At 42.6% G+C, this 23471-nt stretch overlaps 1 protein-coding gene across 1 annotated transcript in view; it reads right to left on the reverse strand.

The window, feature by feature from the left end:
- CHAT (choline O-acetyltransferase) overlaps positions 1 to 23471 on the reverse strand; it is a 59805-nt gene that overhangs the window by 12438 nt on the left and 23896 nt on the right. Inside the window, exons 8-12 of the mRNA XM_020796826.3 lie at positions 22912 to 23081; positions 18782 to 18882; positions 17572 to 17700; positions 15339 to 15461; positions 2410 to 2551 (exon numbers count right to left, since the gene is read on the reverse strand). Coding sequence (XP_020652485.3) covers positions 2410 to 2551; positions 15339 to 15461; positions 17572 to 17700; positions 18782 to 18882; positions 22912 to 23081 — 665 coding nt within the window. The remainder of the gene's footprint in view (positions 1 to 2409; positions 2552 to 15338; positions 15462 to 17571; positions 17701 to 18781; positions 18883 to 22911; positions 23082 to 23471) is intronic.

Below are 23471 nucleotides of genomic sequence, written 5' to 3' on the forward strand. Positions count from 1 at the left end.
CTAGCTATCTCATTTACTCCACAATATGCACGGCCAATCATATTTGGCTGGGACTCAATAATGGTCACACACTGTGATTTTTCTTGCTTATAGTTTGTCTCTTTTTTGGCAGCATAAATTGCAGATGAGCTAAGGGTCAGGGTTGAGGACTCGAGTCATGGGACTCCCTTTCAAGTCGGACTTAAGTCACACTGGTGACTTGAATTGGTGCCCCCCCCCCAATGATTCAGACACAACTCGCAACTCAGAACCCACCCACTCCTCCCTTTTTTTTCTGGGGAAAAACACTTATTTTTAATAAGGACTTGGATTTGGTGCTTGGGACTTGGTACCAAAGACGTGGACTTCAGACTTGGCCCCGAAAACTTGCCAGCATCTCTGATAAGGGGTAGGATTTCATGCTGAGGCTGCTATTGGGTGCAAAGCCATGATTCCCACTTAAGACCTTGAACAAGATCAAATATGCCGCGTATATTTTATGTTAGAAGATGTAGCTACTAGTTCTAGCTTTAAAGTGATGTGAACCCTGACTTATGTGTTACTATACACTGTCTCTTCAACACTTTTCCAGCATCCTTGAAGAAACTTATACATTACAAATTTGGTTAGAACAGGATGATGCAAGGAGAGGTGGTTTGTGATGAGAGTGTGGGGGGGGGAGCAGTCCACCCCAAAATAGTGGGATAAGGTGCTCCCCAATCAGATTATGAGCTGCACTCAGTTATAGATAAGTCGTCACTGACTTTAATGAAAACATGACCATGCCACATCAGATAAAATGTTGTTTTGATTGGCTAGTTGTTTTTAACTTCCATTCAACCAAAACAAAATCTTAATTTGTAATCCAAAACATATCTGTTAGGGATAAGTCCCACTGAAATATGTGGGACTAACTTCTAAGTAAATATCTTTTGGATTAGACTGTTAAATAAGCTTTCAGAGATTCTACTTTCAACTTTTTTTTTCCTGAGACGCTGACCTTAACATCCTCAGATGTAATTTCCCAGTGAATAAGCCTCCAATTAATTCTAACCATCCATCAAAAAATAAATTATTTGAGATAACTAAGGGCCGAATGTTTTGTTTATTGATAGGAAAGCTTGCTTTCAGCCCATTGACTTAAACAAGGTTGAAGCTATAATTAAAAAGTGCAGATGGCTGGATCAGCCTAGTTTTCGATTGTGTCACTTTCTCATATGCCCATCCATAGGACTGGCCCATTTGTGTTCTGCATTGGACCTGTGCATAAAAGTATAATTTAAAATACTTTAACTAACTAAATAAATAATAATAAATATTTTGAACTGATTTTATATCTGAAGTTCTGCGAGAGCATTTACTTCCCTATCCACACAGCCTTCTGCTTTTTGACCTGAGCTGCCCATTGGCCACCATGCATAGTTCTGATTTAAAGCCAAAGACAGACGTTGGTGTTTCCTCTTTGAAAGTGAGATGAAACGTCCTGAGCAGCCCACTCCTCCTCCTGTCTTCTCTGCCTACAGCTTTCACCCAGTGATGTGGTGGATCTTTAAAAAATTCCAGGCCTGTTGGTAAGAGAGAGAGAGAGATCATCCGGCCAATAGAAGTGAGGACAGGGCTGCCTCTGTCCAGCACTGCTTGAGAAATTATTCCTTCCAGGTGTAATGGAAGTAGAAATGTTCAAAGGGAATATTTTTTAAAAAAAATGGCTTCAAAAACAGAAAGAAAGCTGGAAGAGTTTAATGAGTTTAAATGCTAGGAGGAGACATGGGATAATTACCACAGAAAAAAACTGCAGTGGGAGACAGTACAGAACCCAGCTGAAGGAGAGCTCCCTGCTGAGGTCACTTGAAAATTGAGCAGTACTGAATTACTCTGCTTAAGGGCAAGTGCATGATTCATTAGGAATGTGCACAAAGGATGCTCTGGAGCATTTTCTTTCTTCGTTAATAAAAGCATCTCTGGGAGGCTAGAGCTCTGAGAGAGAGGTGTATGTGTACTTTCCCCCTGCTTACTGCCATTTCTCTGTACCAAGGTCTTCCTCCCTTTCCTATTCCAGATGCACATTTGTGTTAGGAGCTTTCTGTATGAGAGAGAAAAAGAGAAACGTGTGTGTGGGTGTTTGTGCTGGTATGATTTAGACCTGGGGTGGACAAGTAAGAGGCCACCTTTCTCCCTTCCCTCTGGCCTTGGAAGGGTGCCCTTGCCCTTTCGTCGAAACAACACTTCTGGTATTGGGAAACGGAGTCCTTGGTGCCTTTGAAAGATGTGGGAGGTGAATAGCGTTCAAATGGACAATGAGGCCTTTCAAGAGTGTGATCCTCCAGTTTTAGGTTTATGTTTTTCCAAAAGGGGAAACAAAAGGTTAGGCCTTTTCAGAGCAAAACATAAATGAACAGATGGTAGGTAGCAGGATAGTTATTCACATACTTGTAGAGATGATTTCTTATCCACCATTTCTTTCGCAAAAGCCAAAGCTTCAGGAGTGGCTGATCGGATGTTGTCTACTCTCCCATCTTCAAAGCGGCGTATGGATGCACTTTCATAGGTAGAAACAAGTTTCCCATACAACCTACAGTGAAGTGAAAAATGTACAGTGATTCTGTTTCTCCTGACGTGTTAAAAAAGCTGGAAGAAAAATAAGCTATCTGGGTTTCTGTCTTGCAATCTTGCTTTTTATTTTGTATCATATTTCATTTTTATGCTAATAGAATTTTATATGAAGAGTTAGACTTGACAGCCCCCCCTTTTAAAATACTGAGATCAATGACCATGTGCTTGAATTTATTTTAGTTATGTGCCACTTGTAAATAACTCCTTTAAGTCTGCCAACAAGGGTACTAAAATGACAGTTTGCTATAAGCTTATGGAATTGGAATGTTTCATTTTCTGCCATGTAGTAATCCCATGATACAATTAATTGTTCACTTGCAACCAGTTTTATTTAACAACAGCAACACCACCAAAATAAAGCATGGAAAAGTTAATTCAACTCACAGCATGGTTAGAGCCAGTTGTAAATAACCAGTTAATTGTAATTTTTTTTGCAACAATAAAGGTATAGATTCTTTATGAACCCAACTTGGGGGAAGGCACAGGCGCAAATGGGCTGTGCGGGGGGGGGAGTGTGTGCAGGTGGGTGGGAGGGGAGGTCTGTCTCCGCAGCCCAGTCCAGCTCAGGCCACGGACCGGCATGAGCCGTGGACCAGGGGTTGGGGACCTCTGCTATAAAGGATCGAACAAATGGCACACTAAAAGATGGTAAACAAAGCATCATCACCAAAAACATGTTCAAAGCAGTAAGGCACAATGATCCATTTAAAACCCCACCCAGGTAGCCAGTCATTAATAAAAATTTTGCCTGAAGAGAAGGTCTTCACCTGTTTGAGAAACTGATGAGGTAAACAGGTATGTCTTATATCACCGCCCATTGGCTTGTAATCAAAATTTTAAAATGTAACAGAAAGTAACTGAAAGTACCTATGCCTAATACTGTATATTTTAGGTACAGTGGTGCCTCGCATAGCGGAATTTAAAAAGCCATAGAAACGCATTGAACTTTGTTCAATGCGTTCCTATGGCTTGAAAACTCACGGTTCAGCGATGTTTCTTCATAGCGCCGCCATTTTCGCGCCTTCGTTAAGCAAGGGCAGGGCGCGAAAATGCGGCGCGGACCTTCCGGCGGCCATTTTGGAACCGCCGACCAGCTGTTCTCCCCGGCTTCGTTATGCGAAGATCGCTAAGCAAATCGCTTAGCGATCTTCGCAAAGCGAAAAAACCCCATAGGGGCCATTGCTGAGCGAATGCTCCAGCGATGGCCCAGAGTGCCTCGTTAAGCGATTTCATCGCTCAGCGAGGCACTCGTTAAGCGAGGCACCACTGTATTTCTATGTTAAAACAAAAAAAATTCTTTTTAAAACTGCAAGTATAACAATTAGTATTTGCATATTAAAATTTTAATATTTCTCATATTTTTAAAATATTTGAATATATTGCACACTTCAAATTTGATGCACAAATGAATGCTAATCATTTCTCACTTTTAAGTGTGATAGTAATTAACTAGTTTCTCGGGCCTTAGTATTATCACATTAGGTTATTTTGTTGTTGTTGTTGTTGTTGTTGTTTTGAAATAGCTTTCTAACTGCCAGTTTTAACTCTGAGTGGACAAAGCCTGCTGGGTGGGAAGCCAGGCCTAGGAAGCAGCACCATGGCTACCTTGCACTTGTACAAAGGGTGTCCACTATCTACCGTGTTCTGCAACTGGATAAGGGAGAAGATGGATGCAAATTTAACGAACCAACTTTCCACAGCCTAGAGAAGTGTACAGTGTGTTCTGTTGACCTGCATTTGTTATAATACATTATCCATTAAATTCATAGTGAGGTAAAGGATGAAGGACTTCTTCAGAAATCTGTTCTCCGTGGCAGTTCTTTCTTAGCTTAAGTCATCCCCTATACTCATTGGAAGGTTGATGGTTGGCAGAGACTCAAGACACAGTGTGGACTCTTTTCCAGCTGTGAAGACACACTTCACCAATATATTGGCATAACAACCCCTCTTTCTCCTCCATCAATTGGAAACATCAGGGTCTCCTGAAGTATTTCTTTCTACAAAGGCTAAAATAAGGCTAGGTTCCTATGTTTTCATCAGTTTTATGGAAGAGATTGTGTCTGTAAGTATAGATCCTATGGGGAAAAAAAACCATTACGGAGAACTATCAGCAAGTGTTGAAATAAATTCGATTATAACTTCTTCAATGCTTGCAAGCAGAGCATTCTGGGAACTGTAAATCCAATTTCTGATAGCTATGTCTGGAAACACTGTGGAAAACTAACGTGTTTGTTTCCATTAAAATAACCAGTAATATTTTTCTCATGCCCATTGAAGAGACCTTTGAAGCTGTTTATTCACCCAGTGATTGAAGCAGGGTTATAGGGGTTCAGCTGAGCACCTAAATTTTGGAGAATGTCCTTTATTCACCTTTATCTCCACATTCTCTTCTCTACCTTTTTAATGCCACACTGATTAATGTTTGCTGTCTAATAAAGCTAATTTTTACTTGGCTCTGGGGCCTCTCATTTAATTTTCCCCCATTAGAGTCATGATGCTTTAAGCATGGAATGTTTTTGCTACTGCTCAGAGTCTAATGGCAACAAGGAAAATCTGCCTCCATCTATATTCTGATTTGTCTGCTAATGAGGCCCTATTATTCTTCAGCTTGTTAATGCAAAGTGGGTTTCTGATGACTGATGTGGGGTGGGTGTATTGTTTTCGTCCTTGCTCAACATAAATAGTTTGCTGCTGCGTAAGCATTAAACATCAACAGCAGTCCAGAAGTGGAAGGACTACTGCTGCTGCTAGTGACTGCACATCTGGGCAGCTCAAACTAAAGACAGCTGGCAGAATAGCTCAGTGAATTGGGCGGCTGACTGAAGAGCCCAAGGCCAGGTCTTCTATTCACCGCTGTGCCTCCTGAGAGAACAACCAGCCTGCGTAGCCTTGAGGAAACTGCACAGTCCCAGGATGCCCCCAGAATTCCTTAGGGTCACATGAGGGCTGTTAGTACAACCAACAAATCAGCACTGCAGATCCAGAGATTCAGTTGCCAGGAAGGGAAGGGCATGGGTGCCCCCCCCAAGGCCAATGGCTGTCTAAAGTCTCATGGCTTAGGCGGCTGGAGGCTGGGAGGGTCATCTCAGTGTTAACTGCTTGGGAATGAGAATGGGCTGTCAACGTGACAGCATGGACCTGGGACCTGGGACTCACCTGATGGGGTTCAGGGCAGGGGTATGCAAGTAGTCCTGCCATTGGCCCCAGGTATCCACACTACAGTAAGTCCCTTTGAAGGATTTGGGAATGTTGACAGTTAATGAGTTAATAAAGTTGGGAAGGGTCACTTCACAGCATGCAAATATAATTATTATTAGAAACTGGGTGCAGTTATGATGGGAGGCCTGCATTCAGAGTCTGGCCTGCAACCAAATTGATATAAAGGAAAAAAAAAGTGTGCTATTTATATACTGCCCCATAGCACTTAAAGCACTTTCTGGGCGGTTTACAAGTTAATTATGCAGGCTACACATTGCCCCACTCCCTAGTGGGTTCAGTACTCATTTTACTGATCTTAGAAGGATAGAAGGCTGAGTAAACCTTGAGCTGCCTATCTTGGATTGAACCCCAGGTTATGAGCACGGTTTTGGCTGCAGGACAGCAGTTTAACCACTGTGCCACAAGGCTCATTATATAAAGTAACAGGAGAGTTAATATGAAGCCAAGCACAAGTGCGAAGGATGAACTCCTCCTTTGTGCTGTCCACCCACCAGTGTTGTACTGGAACTGAGGCTCACAGAGAGGCTTTCCTTCTTGAACACAACAAAAAGAAGAAGAAGAAACTGTTTGGTGGCATGTTTTAAGACCAAAAAAGTATAATTTCAGTATTGCCAATGACCTCCATGACCTTTAAGACTTAGCAGATATATTTTAGCATGAACCTTCATGGGTTAAATGCAGCTCTTCAGATGGATGGAGTAGCATTGTGTAGCTCTTTCCTGCTACCTTTGACAGCTTATGAACAATCTTACTATACATTTACCATTTTCTGTACCCTATGTTACTTTGACCCACAAGCATGTGGATGTGACAAACCCAGACCTACTGGGATCTATCACACAGTTACTAAGCTGCCACCAACCATTCCCTATAATAAGTCACACAGACCAGGGATGGATTTTTAAACAATAAAAGAATAAGGTTTATTTTAAATACAAACAGGGTAAATAAAACAATCAGGTGAATAAAATAAAGTAACGTGGCTTATTCTCACACACACAAGCATACAGTTTGGTTCACCTAGAACCTTTAACTTAAAGCACAGACCCTGAACCTATCAGTTCTGGCTAACCAACAGACACCTGAACCTATCAGGTTGGTACTCTGACACACAGAAGTACCCTGTCTGACACACAGACTCCCACAACAGCTTCTTCTTCCCAGCTGCTGCTTCGTCACAACCCAGTGTCTCTCAGTCTGTCCCAGCATCCCCTCTTCACCACACAGGCATCACATATTTATACAGTACAGCCCCTCCTCCTGATGTCCCGCCTTCCACTCCCCATAGGATGGAACTTTCCCTCCAAACCCATGACAGACAGGTAACATCAGTGCTGTTATGTAACACCTCCCCTCTTTAAAAGTTGTTTTGTAGGGGGAAAGCTAAAAGTGCTTTTCACCAAAAAAACAACCTGCATAAAATACACAACAACATTTATACATACCATATAATACTTACATATACTTACACTCCAAGTTAACCATAGCAAATATGCATTTAAACATTTTACCATATACAGTACATCAATTTACCTTTATTAATACCAACCAAATTCAAAACCAGGTACATTTTAACTTTTTGTTTTCATTATATACATATAGTCCATGTTCTTTCGCCGTCTTCAGTCTTCAGGTCTTCTTGATAAGGCGTCAGCAACACAGTTCACTGACCCTCTGACCACCTTCACTTCAAAGTCATAGTCCTGTAAGTTCAAAGCCCACCTCATAAGTTTGCTATTGTGGGTTTTCATTGTCTTTAACCATTGCAATGGTGAATGGTCAGTACACAGAACAAAATGTCTTCCCCAGATGTAAGGCTTGGCCTTCTGGATCGCGTAGACTATGGCCAAACACTCCTTCTCCACGGTTGCCAAATGTCTCTCACCTTTTTGAAGTTTCCTACTCAAGTAGGACACTGGATGCTGGTCACCATTCTCATCCTCCTGGCACAGAACTGCTCCTACCCCGCTGTTAGACGCGTCGGTGTAGATGATAAACTCCCGGTCGAAGTCTGGAGCACGCAGGACAGGATAGTTGATTAACGCCTCCTTCAACCTCTGGAACGCCGCCTCACAGTCGCTGGTCCACGGGATGCGGTCATCAGCCTTCTTCCTCGTCAGATCGGTCAGCGGAGCCGCAATCTCGCTAAACCTCGGGATGAACTTTCTGTAGTAGCCCACCAACCCAAGAAATGATTTGACTTTTTTCTTGGTGTTGGGTCTAGGCCAATCTCGAACAGCTTCTATTTTGGCCTCCAGGGGTTTTATCATTCCTCCCCCTACCATGTGACCTAAGTATTTTATTTCTGGGCTACCCAGCTGACACTTGCTGGCCTTTACTGTTAGCCCTGCTGCACTTAACCTCTGCAGCACTAACTCCAGGTGTATCAGGTGATCTTCCCAGGTATTACTGAAGATCCCTATGTCGTCAATGTAGGCCACTGTAAAGTCACTGAGCCCTGCCAAGGTCTGGTCCATCAGCCTTTGGAATGTGGCTGGTGCATTTCTGAGACCAAAGCTCAGGACTCGAAACTCATAGAGACCAAAAGGGCTGCAAAAGGCAGTCTTTTCTTGATCCCTGGGATCAATTCTTAATTGCCAATATCCCTTTACCAGGTCCAATGATGAGATGAACCGACAACCCCCTATGGTTTCAATCAGGTTGTCTAGCCTGGGCATTGGGTAGGCATCAGGAGTGGTTACACGGTTTAATTTCCTGTAATCGACACAAAACCTAATGCTCCCATCAGGCTTGTCCACAAGGACTATCGGAGAGGACCAAGGACTAGAAGAGGGGACGATTATGTTCTCCCTCAGCATTTCGTCCAACTCCTTCCGCACCTTGTCCCTATAGGGTCCCGTTACTCGGTATGGGGATACTGCCTGCGGGGGTGCATCCCCTGTGTGGATCCGAGGCATCACTCCCTTCACTATCCCCGGCTTGCTGGAAAACACCTGTTGATATCTACCAAGCAGCATTTCTAGTTCTTGCTGCTGGTCTTGGGTGAGTGCAGGACTGATCTTTACCTCCTCTGGGTTGTATTTTACTTCCCCTCTACCCTCCCAGAAGGGTAATTCAGCTTCCTCACTCTCAGCTGCTTTTATCGCGAATAAAACCCTCTGTTCCCCTCTATAGTAGGGTCCTAGGGCATTCACATGAACCACCCTCCTTGCTTGGTTCTCCTCCTGCTCTATAAGGTAGTTCAGGTCTGACATCTTGGAAATGACCCTATATGGTCCTGCCCATTTGAGCTGCAGTTTATTCTCTCTGCAGGGCCTAAGCCAAAGCACTTCCTCCCCTGGGTCAAAGTGCCTCTCTCTAGCTTTGTGGTCATACCATGTTTTCTGTCTGACCTTCTGAGCTTGCAGGTTTTCTGCTGCCAGCTCTAGATTTCTCCTTAGGTCATTCATCAAGGTGTCTATGTAAGTCACAACGTCTTGTGGGTCATCCTGGGTGACCTGCTCCCAAATTTGTTTGATCAAATCAAGGGGCCCTTTCACCCCTAAGTGTGCAGCAAACATGTCAGAGTGACCCCTTTGTAAGATCTTGGGGCGATACTTTTCAGGTACCACCAGCTGACTTCTGATCCCATCTCCCCCTTTTGAGATATTCCTCAGGGTTTCTCTATCTAAAATCCCCTTCTTCTCCAGAAATCTCACTGGGGTCTCAGGTGTTAGCTGGGCGTCAGTCACCTGTTCAAAACACTTTTGGAGAGTGGCGTCTGCCTTTTGCTCCTGTCCAAACCTGCTGTCTGTGGTTAAGGTTTCCACCACAGCTTCTGAACTCCCCTCTGCTTCCGTCTCTGGCTCATCATTACCCCCCTGAACTGTCCCCGTGGTGGCTTGTGAGCGTGTAATCACTAGCACCCTTTTCACATGTTCAGCCAGGTCATTTCCCACGAGCACGGCTGCTGGCAGAGTAGATGAAATCGCTATCCGCCAATCTCCCCTCCAGCCTTGAAAGTTGACAGGTACCTCTGCTACTGGCAGAGAGATTACCTGCCCCTCAATACCTGCTACCTTTATGCTCTCATTTGGGATTATAAGCTCCCGGGGAATGATATCGGGATGGCACAGGGTTACCTGGGAACAAGTGTCCCGCAGCCCCCTATACTGACGGTCAAGTATTCCTACGTCCACCCCGGCTGTCTCAAACAGCTGAGAATCTGTTTTTACCAGCAAGCAGCGCTTTACCTCCCCAAGAGGACCATTTTCCTCAGCCTGATCAGCATAGGTAGCTGTTCCAGACTGAGTAGTCATGGCAACAGGCTCCCTCTGTGACAATGAGCTTTGCTCTTTCTGGACACAGAACACAGCTTTTGGCTTGGTCCCACTAGCATTCTGAGGCACCATTCCTTTTAGCTGCTTTAATTTCTCACACTCTGAGATTAGATGACCCTTTCCCTGACAGAAATAGCATTTTCTGGTATATTTTGATTCTCTCTCATCTTGTTTCGGTTTTCCCTCCAAATTCTGAGGGCTTGGTTTCATGCCTGAGGGCTTCCCTTCACCATGGGCCCCTCCCCCTTGCTGGCTTTTCCCTGGTCCCTGAGAGTACTTGCTGTAGGTTTCTTTGGGTTTACCTACAGATTTCCCCTCACCCAAGGGCTTTCTTATTTGGGAGATAAAATCCGCGATTTCTGCGGCTGCTGCCACAGATTTCGGTTTCCTTTCCCTCACCTGGAATTTCAATTCCCCCTGCAGGACTGAATAGAACTGTTCCAGGGCTATCAAGTCTTTAAGCTGCTCATAGGTCTCTATTCCCTCCTGCGATAGCCATTTCTCAAGCAGCCTCACCAATTGGGCCCCCACTTGGGTAAAAGTTTGTTCTGGTTTTTTAGTGAGGGACCTGAATCTTTGTCTCAGCTGCTCTGCATTTATCCCATGTCTTGCAAACACCAGTTTTTTAAACTCTGCAAAATCTTTCATCAATTCCTCAGGCATCTCGGCATAAACCTCAGCCAGGCTACCACTGATTAAAGACCGCATGATGGTCATCTTCTCAGTTTCCCTCACTGAGAAGTCCACAAACGCTCTTTCCACTAAGGAAAAGAACACCTCAGGACAATCTCCCTTGTGGTACACAGGGAATTTCTTCAGGTCAGCCTTAGACAATTGGCCTCCCTCAGAATCCCTATTATTATTATTGTTCTGGTTCAACAGTTCCAGTTTTCTTAATTCAAACGCCATTCTCTCTCTCTCCATTCTTTCTTCAAATTGCCGCTGTTTCTCTCTTTCCCTTTCCTCCATTTCCCTCACCCTCAGTTCATGCTGTTGGGCTATGAGTATTTTTCTGAGTTCTGGGTCTTGCTCTCCTGTGCTGTCACCTTGCACTGAGCCAAATTCATCCTCAGAACCTTGGTCAATCTGGGGGTCTTTCACTTCACTCATGTCTGCTACTTGGCTTCGAGTCAAGGGCATAACCCCCCCTCAGAACAGGCTGCTTTAAAAAGTCAAGCCTCAGAATAAAACGACCACTTTTTTTTTTTCCTTTTTGCCTCAGAACCAGCTCTCCCTAGAGATTGCTGCTGTTCTTCAGCACTACTTGCAACAGTATCGAGTCAGAGCCTACCCCCCTCTGCTGGGCCTCTCAGCTGGCAAGCTAGCTCGCTGTTGCTACGCAGATTTGCCTCAGCTTTTTCCCGCCAAAACTAGGCTGCCTCAGAGCACCTTAATCTAAGTCTCCCCAGTGGGCACGTTCTTCTACTAGCGCACCTCCCCGTGAGGTACACCTAGAAGATTACCTACGCGCCTCAGACTGTCCCTGACTAGACCCCCCTTGCTCTGGGCACACTTGCCAAGGCTTTGCTGGACCACTGGACAACTGGACCAGTCGTATCCCACACGCTGGACACCAATCAATGTGACAAACCCAGACCTACTGGGATCTATCACACAGTTACTAAGCTGCCACCAACCATTCCCTATAATAAGTCACACAGACCAGGGATGGATTTTTAAACAATAAAAGAATAAGGTTTATTTTAAATACAAACAGGGTAAATAAAACAATCAGGTGAATAAAATAAAGTAACGTGGCTTATTCTCACACACACAAGCATACAGTTTGGTTCACCTAGAACCTTTAACTTAAAGCACAGACCCTGAACCTATCAGTTCTGGCTAACCAACAGACACCTGAACCTATCAGGTTGGTACTCTGACACACAGAAGTACCCTGTCTGACACACAGACTCCCACAACAGCTTCTTCTTCCCAGCTGCTGCTTCGTCACAACCCAGTGTCTCTCAGTCTGTCCCAGCATCCCCTCTTCACCACACAGGCATCACATATTTATACAGTACAGCCCCTCCTCCTGATGTCCCGCCTTCCACTCCCCATAGGATGGAACTTTCCCTCCAAACCCATGACAGACAGGTAACATCAGTGCATCCCTAGTGGGTTCAGTACTCATTTTACTGATCTTAGAAGGATAGAAGGCTGAGTAAACCTTGAGCTGCCTATCTTGGATTGAACCCCAGGTTATGAGCACGGTTTTGGCTGCAGGACAGCAGTTTAACCACTGTGCCACAAGGCTCATTATATAAAGTAACAGGAGAGTTAATATGAAGCCAAGCACAAGTGCGAAGGATGAACTCCTCCTTTGTGCTGTCCACCCACCAGTGTTGTACTGGAACTGAGGCTCACAGAGAGGCTTTCCTTCTTGAACACAACAAAAAGAAGAAGAAGAAACTGTTTGGTGGCATGTTTTAAGACCAAAAAAGTATAATTTCAGTATTGCCAATGACCTCCATGACCTTTAAGACTTAGCAGATATATTTTAGCATGAACCTTCATGGGTTAAATGCAGCTCTTCAGATGGATGGAGTAGCATTGTGTAGCTCTTTCCTGCTACCTTTGACAGCTTATGAACAATCTTACTATACATTTACCATTTTCTGTACCCTATGTTACTTTGACCCACAAGCATGTGGATTCCACATAAGGCTCGTCTGTTATATTCCATGGCTGGAATCATAACGGATTCATGGAGCATAACTAAGGAAAAGCATAAGCAAGATGACATATCTGGCTTGTTGTCTGTTGCACTCCCCAGTTTCGCTCTGTTTAGGACCATGGTTGCATGCCTGCTAGTGCAACGGCCACATAATGAATAGCAAGCCAAAAGAGAAAAATGACTCTGTGATTACCCTCACACATGTGAGTTTGTCTGGTAGGATTTTGGCCCATGAGTTGCAAGAACTGGACTGTAATCTATGAATACTTTCGCTAAAATTAATCTTTCAGTCTGAAAGGTACAACAAGACCCTTCCCTTCCCTTCCCTTCCCTTCCCTTCCCTTCCCTTCCCTTCCCTTCCCTTCCCTTCCCTTCCCTTCCCTTCCCTTCCCTTCCAGTTATGCTGAATTAAAGACTATAGAAAGGCTATCTCTTTGGAAATCATCCATCATAATACTTCTCCTCTCTGTCTCCATATTTATAATAAAGTTTTGATATGAGATGATTATTTTCACTAGATGATTCAATTACTGGATGATGAAATTACACATTATATGCAAACAGTATTGCAGGGGAGTGAGGGCTTGTACGTTGAAATTCCAGGACTTCATGATTAGCTGGGACAATTGCATCAACTGCCACCCAGACGTGGGTTGCTGGTTCTCTCTGAGCATAAACACAGTACTCAGAGTAGCTGGGAAGAAATTGGATTTTCCTGGCAACAACATATTGTGATGAGACATCCATCTTGTAATGGAATCTATTTTACAGTGGCTTGGCCTTGAAGGGGAAGTCAAGACCTGCTCCCAGTGAAGATCAACACTGCCAGAACTGGTTTACTGATATGAATCAACACCACTGTTTGCATTATTGGGTTTTCTTTGTTAAGGTTGGCCAAGGGGATTGTCATTATGGGAATAAGAATTTCAAAATTTGCTACTGCATCACACTTCTCTGACTTTTCAAACTGCTTAAAAAAAAAACATTTATTTCTCTGAGAGCCATAAGCCAAAAGTTACTGGAAATCAAATAGTCCTCTTCCCCAAGCCAGAGGAATAATTAAAACAAACGCATAGCATTTTGGAATGGAAACGTGTAGGTGAAGGTTGATTCCCCGCCCCCTTTAGAAGAAACCAGGAGCACATGGCTACCTTGAACCACTGTCATGTCTTAGTTGTGCCCTACAAGTTATAGCCAGGGTGGAGAAACCCAGGTTCAAATCCTTCAAACTTAGCTGGATGACCCTGAGTGAGCTGTTACCTCATGGACTTACTCTGCCATGCAGGGCTCCTGGGGAGGATGGGAAGAGTGAAACCATTTTCACTGCTTTGAGCTCAGTAGTGTGATAACTCAGGTTTGTGCCAATTAGAGCTGCCCGCTCCAATCACTTACCTATCTAGATCAGAACTGCAATGGGGGAAGACAAAGGCTTAAAGACTCCAGGTCATGATGTGTATTGCCATTTCAAATCTGCAATTTATGTTTATTAAGATATGACTAGTTTGACCACTTCTCTCTGGAAGGTAAACATGAGAATAGGGTCCTTGTGGAATGAGAGAAGGCTTCATCACTTTGCTTATACAGTGGTGCCTCGCTTAACTATTTTAATTGGTTCAAAAAAAAATCACTATGTGAAAACATTGTTAAGCGAAACAGCATTTCCCATAGAGATGCATTGAAAACCGGATAATTTTTATTTTATTATTTATTTATTTATTTGATTTATATCCCGCCCATCTGGTATATTTATACCACTCTGAGCGGTATAAATATTGGAACGGATTACCATCCTTAAGCAAAAATCGGCATAGGAAAAAAAGTTAAGTGAAATGCGGTTCCTCCATTGAAATGCATTGAAGCCTATTTCAATGGGGGGGAAAATTCACAAAAAATTCAAAAAGACTCAGAACAAAGCCAAATTAAGTTAACGAAGGTTTTATTAGGTGCACTAACGATTCCAAGCATTTTAAACATTTTTAAACATTTTAGAATATTTTTAAACTAGTGAAAACGGGGCTGTCAAAAAAAAAGTTAAGCGAAACAAGGGAACCTAAAACCAAAAACGTTAAGCAAAGCATGGTCCCGAAATCGTTAAGCGAAAATCGCCCATAGGGAAAATCATTAAACGAAGTGCAAGAGCGCTCTGAAAAAAATCGTTAAGCAAATTTTTCGTTATACGAAGCAATCGTTAAGCGAGGCACCACTGTAGTTCTTTGTTTGGGGTTTCTGGCAGCCATGGGGTGAAGGGAGGCCCCTGAGAGTCAAACTACAAAAGACACCAGCTTTGGAATTACAAGCTGATAATGCGTTTTCCGTCCAGGCATGTAATTGCTTCTACACTTTGTGCAAATGAAGCCTGTGTTTACTTCATGGTGACCAATCAAAAAGGGAAACAAAAGCATGCCAATTAGTGAGATGTGAAAGGTGAGGAAAGATCAAGGTAGAATACACAAATGTCTTAAGGGAGGTTGGCTTCTAAAGGCAGGTTCATTGTATCATCTACTTTGACCTTCTGATACTATTCAGTTGTAGATTTTCCATAACAGCTTATCTGATTTGGGTTTGCCTACCTGTAAAATGCCAGTTGTAGTGCCACCTGGACATATGCATCTGGGCTCATCTTCTGTTTCTTGATGAACTCTTTCCCATAGTTTTCAAATTTATATACAATAAAATCTAGATTCTTCACCATTCTAGAAAATGAGCAGAAATATCAGCAATGAAAATTGGAAGTAAAAATGTGATATATAAAAAAGGACTCCCCTTCCACCACTCTTCAGATGCATGTTCCAAAGCTATTATATGTTTCACTGTCATCTTTGGGTACTTCCCATGGCCTCGAATCCCTTGTTATCTCGTTTGTTCAAGCTCTGCATACAAAGCCATATGATCCCTCTGTGAGATGGAAAATGCAGTTCAAGAGAAACAACCCTTGTAGTGGTGATATGGAAATTTGAAGGGGGGGGGAGCCTTTACACTGCAATGCAAATTGCCTACACAAATGAGTTGTTTCCTGTCACTTTTCTCGATATATTCTCTTCACACTCTGAAGGCCAAGATGTATTTAGTGGTCTGCTTAGAGGACAGCTTAGGTACAAATAGAGGATACTCTTTGCATAAAATGCAAAGGAAAATGCTGTATCCAATTTACTTCCTGTCATGTTTTGAGCAACTATTTATGTGACAGGAACATACCCATAATAATATGTATTACATTGCCACAGTGAATGTAAAGACACAATCTTGTGAGAGACTCATTCTTCTTCTTGTTGATGTACTCTAGCCCCTGTTTCTATATTTATGCTAAAGATTGGATAGTATTATTCTTTAGGCCTCTGACGTTGCTTTCCCACAACAGGGAATATAGCAGCAGCATAGGGTGGGAACAATTTTGATTGGGAAAATTGTAAGGTGGAGGATTGAGCTCCAGATCTCTCTTTAGGCTGCTGTTGACCAAGAGCTGAGATTAGATGCCATCCTATGTTTTCTTACCCAGGAACATATACCACACATATGCAGCTTATCTCTTGTGTGAGAGAGGCCTCCAAGGCCAAGTTGACTTGTTCCCAGATACTATACTAATTGGGAAATTATTTCAGCAGTGTGAAGGGAGGGGGGGACGACAGAAAGTGCTCTTGTCCTTATGAACATTCAAGAGAACCTGAAGCCTGATTGGAAGACCATCTGCAAGGGTCTAGAATGGGATGTCTGCTATATAAAGAGGAGTTCAGAAGCTACTACAGTGGACTTAGCTTACCTCTCAGGAGATGCTATGCTCAATTGCTCTCCAGCTCAGTGTATGCTTCAAAACTATGCCCATATGTGAGTATTAATCTAGCTTTGCTATTTTCTGGTGTGTTCTCTTGATTACTTTAGCTATGCCTCAATTGTATTTATGCTCCAATTGCTCTTGGAAACTTTTTGGAAACTTTTTGGAAACTTTGACTATTAACTTTTTGGAAACTTTGACTATTATTAATTATATATATATAAAATCTCCAACCAACCATTTGGGCTTTTGGCTCAGAGAGTTTGTGACACTAAAATCAGGTCTTGACTTGACCAGCTACTGGCAGTGTTATCATTTTGTGGGTGTGGGGCAGCTCTACCTTGCAAGATGGGTCGTTTGTTTCTAAGTGCCCAGTCTTGTGGATTTTTGGACTTCTTGGAAGCATTGCCAAGTCTGGGAAGACTGGGGTGTTGGGTGGCACCAATGCCGGGCAGGTTCCATAGCCATCACCTCAACTTACTCACTCAGTTCAAGACAAGCAGGACAAAGGGATATCCTGAAGCCAAATGAGGTAAACTAAAGCAGACTGACTGACTCAAGATGACCAAATGTTTCTTTTTGTGTGGCTCAGTCCCAACCTGCTGCTCTAGCCACCACACTATGTCTATCTCTATTTAAGGAAATGTCAGTCAAATCACCCTCTGTTTGTAAAGAGATTAACTAATGGGTTAGTTGGTTGAATTTAAATGAATGTACAGATCAAATCCTAGTACAGGTACCCTTCTGAGATGGTGAAAGAATTATGAGATAATTTAATATACAAATGCTAACTTTGTTGGAAGACAAGCCATTATTCATGTTTTCGTTCTCATTCTTTCTCACAACAACATGCCAGAATCTAGGAAGCCTTTAAAAAATGAAGCAAGCCCCACAAATGAATCTCTCCTCTCACTGATTAAAATTAACTCCTATTCATTAATCAGTTGAAGTATAAACTGATTAATCCACTATTTTAATCAATCAGCAGCCTTAATATCTTTATTAACAAAGGTGAGGTGGAAAACTGAATGTACCTTTGAAGTTTTTCTGAGGCTGATGCCAAATGTCCCCGAATTTCTGGAGAACATTTCCACCGTAGTCTCCTTGGAGCAGGAAGTTCACTCACTGAATCTGCTCTGACCAACTTCTTTGCACCTTCTTTCCTGATTTTGTTTATTTTTTTAAAAAAAACTCAACAAAGTTACCGAGTTACAATCCATTTGTAATTAATGAGTACCTATCTAAACAAGGGTGCATCCTGCTGGGGGAAGTTGGAGCAGTCTGGTTCATGCTTAAAAGGTTCTTAACTTTAGCGTGATCTTTTAAATCTCAAACTTGAGTGATCATTCCACTCACTCTGGAAAAGTTTGAGTTGGGAGTTGCCATACGAAAAGACAACTGACAAGTCATGTTGAAATTAATCACAGCATCTCCTTGCCTAATGCTCATGTAATCATTGGTAAATTCCTAGTGGTTGAATCAGGTTGCTCTTTGTTGGTTACATCCACTGGACAACTAAGGAATGATGGCTACGCCTGAGCCCTCAGTAGACCAAATTTCTACTTCACTACAACTTGCATCATCCCCAGTCAACAGCAATCAGTATATTCATACTGACCACATTGTCCAGTGCTTTCTTTTTCAGTCTTGACCTTGTAACCAACCAGAGACACTAATATATTTTGTTGTTGTGATTGTTGTCATTGGTATGTTTGCTAAGCAAGAATGTGGACCAGTTTAATGATCTCCCCATATTATCTAGACCTTCAGAAGGTAGTCTTTTTTCTCCTTAACGCCAAGACAGAAAACACAACTTCCATAAATTGTTTCAAAAGGTGGACACTACATAACATCCATTTGCAAGTACTCAGTTTTGCTGTTCTTAGACTTCTGTGCTGTTTTACATAAAGCATATTTTACACCACCACAAATTATGTAGGTTTGCACTGAGCAACCTGCTCAGTGCTCCTAGAAGTGGGAATGTTTAACCACTTCTGAGTATTTAACACCTTAAAAAAAACCTATGAAAAACAGCCAGAAGAGGAACTGTCTTGGTGGTACACTATTAGTATTATGACATTGAGGTATAATTTAGTATCAAGAAGTCAGTCAACAGATGAAACATCCCAGACTAGCAGAAGGCTTGTTTGAAACAATAGGGGAGAACAAGCAGACTCAACTTGGACTCTTTGGAGGGGAGGGGAAAAGTGATGTTACAGGCATAGACAATTGGAAGTGACTTACATGTGTCTGAGGAGATGTTCGATGCACTGTACCAGGACGATTCCTTCAAAAGGGGAATGTTCACACACTGTTCCACAAACTCCATCTCTTCCCACAACAAGCTAAGCAATGAAATATGTGTTGACAGAAATGTCACATGAATGGCATAATGTTTTGTGTAATGAACATTGCATGGAGGAACTGCACCACCTATCTCATGCTACTCAGTGACTGGCAAACAGAGTCATGCTATATCAGGTTCCAGAAGGAATGCACAACGGTAATGTCTGGTAGACACCAATATCCACCATCTATGAATATGTCAAGTCTATTGTTAAATACATCAGTTGGGATTCATCATTAGGGACTATCACTAGAAGAGGTGCTTGCATAATACAAGGATACCTGCGAGTGCACCATTTGTCTGTGTCTGACAGAGAGTATGTACAGAGGAAATGTTTGCTTTTTTCCTCTAATTCTAGTCAATGAAAGCCAGTCCATCTAGTGTCCATAACAGAGGCAAGCTTTGTGTTCAGACATGTGAAGGCCAAGTATGTTAGATGCTGATTAAACAGGCATTTCTGAAAGACACGTTCAGGCAGAGAGGCCTAAAACTTGCAGATACAACCCCATGAACAAGAATGGTAACATTTTCATTCATCCTGGATTAGGTTATAAGAGCTATCTTTCCCTCCCATTATGATCATGTTTGGCCAAGAAAGCTGTGGTCAATTCCAAGAGAGATGATGGAAATCACTATCTTTGGGGGAGGCGGCCAAGTTAATCTATTCTAGCAAAACCAACAGAGAATCTTGGGACACAGGAAGGATCAAGAATCTAAGCTTTTGTAGACTGCAATTTGCTTCGTCAGATGCATCTGTCTTTCTTGTGAAATTGCAGGAAAGCTAAACTCAGCCAGCGAAAACTGAAAAGAAGGCTGAAATTTTTGCAAAATGGAAAGGATTAAACCAAAGGGGAAGCACATGCATTTGGAGCGAGGGCACATTGTTATTTACAAGGATACCATTGTTTGAAGAAAAGGAACCTTATTTAAAACTATGGTTAGGTGGCTTCCCATAAATAATATCCCTCTCTCCAATATGATATGCTTTTTTTTTTGCATTGATTTTGCTTCAGAAAGCAAAATTGATTTCATCAAGTAGCTCCTTCTATCAGCTGGGTAGTTGAGCTTTTGACATTCACACAGGTAGATGAAAATATAAACATCTCACAATCCAAAAAGAGCAGGGCTCCACAAGTTAGTTAGTTAGTTAGTTAGTTAGTTAGTTAGTTAGTTAGTTAGTTAGTTAGTTAGTTAGTTAGTTAGTTAGTTAGTTAGTTAGTTAGTTAGTTAGTTAGTTAGTTAGTTAGTTTACAGTATTTTTATCATGCCTTTCTCCCTAAAAAGGACCCAGGTTTTGAAAGACTGAAGCTTAGCTGGGCCTAGGAGTCATGCCTAGAAGTATCTCAGTGGTCTTCCTGTTTTCCTATGTCTCCCAGCTCACAATGTACTTAACTTTTGGGAGTCTAAGACTGCTGCCTCCTTGAAATTAAGCTGAAATGATGTAGCCCTTGATGCTTCATTCAGACACCCATTCCTAACTTCCTCTCCATCTATCAACATCTCCTCCTCACCACAGTTATAGTGCTGGCTGAAGCAAGTTGTTTCATCCTGCTATATGATATAGCCAGCCTTGAAGCAGGGGAGTAGCTTCTGTATAATTATTCTTTACTGTTGCATCTTGATGACAATCCTGATGTGCACAGAAAGGGATGTAAAGCCAAAGGGTCTTGATTTCTCAATTAAGACCAGCCTACTCTTGAAAAGTTTCTATTAAAACAGGTCCAGTTTAGCTCACAATTATGTATTGTTATCTTTAAAGTCCAGTATCCCACCTCCACCCTTGGGAGAAGTGCAGCCCAGCTCCTAGGGAACACAGAAGCCTGAGTGGGGTAGCAGGTGATGTCTACTGAAAGCTCCAGCTCCATCACAACACTGCGCAACAGTTGTGAGTAATTGTATTTCACTAGAATGAAAGGCTGTAACCAAAAGGAGGAATTTCAGCTTTCAATAAACTAGTTAAATACTAACTAAATCTAGCCCTTCCATATAACGACTGAACCAGATGTAAAACTCAACAAAAAAGTTACATCGAGTCTACACAGACCTAACCCCCTACAGGAGGGTTGTTTTGCCACAAACGTTAACCTAAGAAAATTTAAATGTCAGAAATGCTCCACCAGGTATTAATAAAACATTACTAAAAGTACTATTTCCACAAACCAGAAAAATAAAATGAAACCCCTAGATTTTGCCCTCTTTGCTTTCTTATTATGGATACTGGAACTGAACATTTTCCATTTGATTTAATTGGATATGGATATAAATATTTCTTCCTGTTGTGCACTGGAGGCTCACTCCCAGGAGTGGGAGGGGGGAATTCTATGCAGGCAAATAAATTATATGTGGAGGTGGGTGACATTTTGCCACTCATTATGGAATAGAGCACTGATTTAAAAACATACACAAGGAGAAAGCTTGCTCCTGCGAAATCTTGTGGATAGTCGATCTCTCTAGTGCACAGAAGAAGACTGCATTGGAGTGTATGAATCTGTAGAAGAGAGCAGTGTGTGTCAAAGACGGAAATGCTAGCTTTGATAAGAAAGAAGGGTGTCTTCCAGGCATCCTCTATTTCAGAGGTGTACAGGTGTACAGTCATTCTGACCCTGAGGGCCACATCCAGTGTAGGGAGTGGTAGGGACTGTGTAAGCATGCACATGTGTAAATATGGATTGTGTATTGAATGTACATACAAACAAATGCAGCTGTGGGGTATCTACTGAAGCAGAATGATGAGTGGAACATTTAGGTCAAATTAGAAGAGGTTTAATTATGGGGTAGAAAAGGATAAAGGCACTTAACCTTCATCTGTAGGTTCATAGTGGCTGCTTTGAAGGAGAGGTCATGATTGGGTTAATATTGGAAGGAATCAGTGGGGGGCGCCTATGAGTTTAATCAATGACTCAACCATATTTTCCCATGCAATTCAATTCAAGGAATATCTGATGCAATAACTCTCTCTCACTCTCACTCTCTTTCCCCCGATTAGGGATGGGAAACCTTTGACCCTCCAGACATTGGTGTACAACTCCCACAATCCCTTACTGTTGGACATGCTTTCTGAGGCTTGGGGGAGTTGAAGTCCACACCATCTGGAAGGACAGATGTTCCCCACCCTCTAGAGACTTTTCCTCTCTCCATAGTTGGTGCTTTTGCTTTCCCTTCCAATGTTTGACAACTCTTGGATGCATTTTATTGTACAGTGGGGTCTCGACTTACGGACTTAATCCATATTGGAAGGCGGTTTGTAGGTCGAAAAGTTTGTAGGTTGAATCTGCATTTCCCATAGGAATGCATTGAAAACCATTTAATCTGTATCTGCTCTTTTCCGTCCATAGAAACTAATGGGAAGCTGCTATTCTGCCTTCTACCACTAGAGGGGAATATTTTTTCTTTTTTTCTTAGGTCAAGAAAAGTTCAGGAAAGGAGGGGGGAGGCAGGGAACAGTTTGCAAAGCACTTTTGAAATCTTTTTTTTCAACGAAGCCAATTTTAAAGCATGTTTTAAAGCATGTTGTGCTGATTTTTTCAGCACAAAGACACACAGGCAGGAGTCTGGAACTCAGCCTTTTTAGGTGCTGAGCAAGCCTCCGGAAGCCTCTTCAGAGCCAGCCGATCAGCTGTTAAGCGGGGAGAGGAGGGGGCAGGAGTAGAGAAAAGCACAAAATGGCTGCCAAGCTCCCTTCTGGGTGTTGGTTTTTATCTGTTTGCTGCTCTTTTTCCTCCAGTTCGGGGGCTATCAAGGCCTGGTAAGTGACTTTCTTTTATTTATTTTTAAGTTTCTGACCCTTTTTTCCCTTCCAGAAGCCTCTAAGGGGAGGGAGGGGGCACTATTTTTCCTATTCGTAACTCGAGGGAAGTTCGTATGTCGAGTCCTTATTTCCCTATTGGGCAGGTTCATAAGTTGAATTGTTCGCAAGTAGGGTCGTTCGTAAGTCGATACCCCACTGTACCTAGCCAGGCAGTGAGCTCTTGAGCATCGGTCAGTCCTGCAACATGAGGAACCATGGGGAACCAAGGCAACATCTTACCTGCATGGGCTTATCATACCAGCGGTTGGCACCATTTTTGTTATAGCCTCCCCCATGTAGAAGTTTCAAAGCCATGCTAGTGTCATTGAGTTCTTCCCCACTTGGGCTATCAAGGCATACTAAGCACAAGCTTCGTTCAATCATATCAAGCGAGTCCCGATTGGTTGAATCTGGTGGAATAAAACAATTGCTATAGTATAATAAATGACTGTCATGTTGCTTTGTTTCTTGAAGATAACTTACTGTTATACCCTTTCAATGTTCTGTACACGAGTCTCTCCTGAGAAGTATTCCACCTCTACTCTAGGGGCTGCTGGGAAGAAAAAGACCATGAGGGCCACTAGCTGTTGATACCCTGACAAATTTTGTTTCTATTTCCACTAAGACTACAAAAGCCAAGGCAGTGACATTAAACAGTGTAAGGCTAGTGAGAGGAGGTGTTGGGTTTATGAAATCTCTCCTTCCCAATCTTCCAAATTTATCTGGACAAAGTCTAAAAAAATAAGCTCTGCTTTGTTGGCTAATCTTGGGGCCTGTGAGATTGGCAGAGGCAGGGAGAG

This window comes from Pogona vitticeps, chromosome 3 (assembly GCF_051106095.1).
Source record: "Pogona vitticeps strain Pit_001003342236 chromosome 3, PviZW2.1, whole genome shotgun sequence".
Classification (NCBI taxonomy): domain Eukaryota; kingdom Metazoa; phylum Chordata; class Lepidosauria; order Squamata; family Agamidae; genus Pogona; species Pogona vitticeps.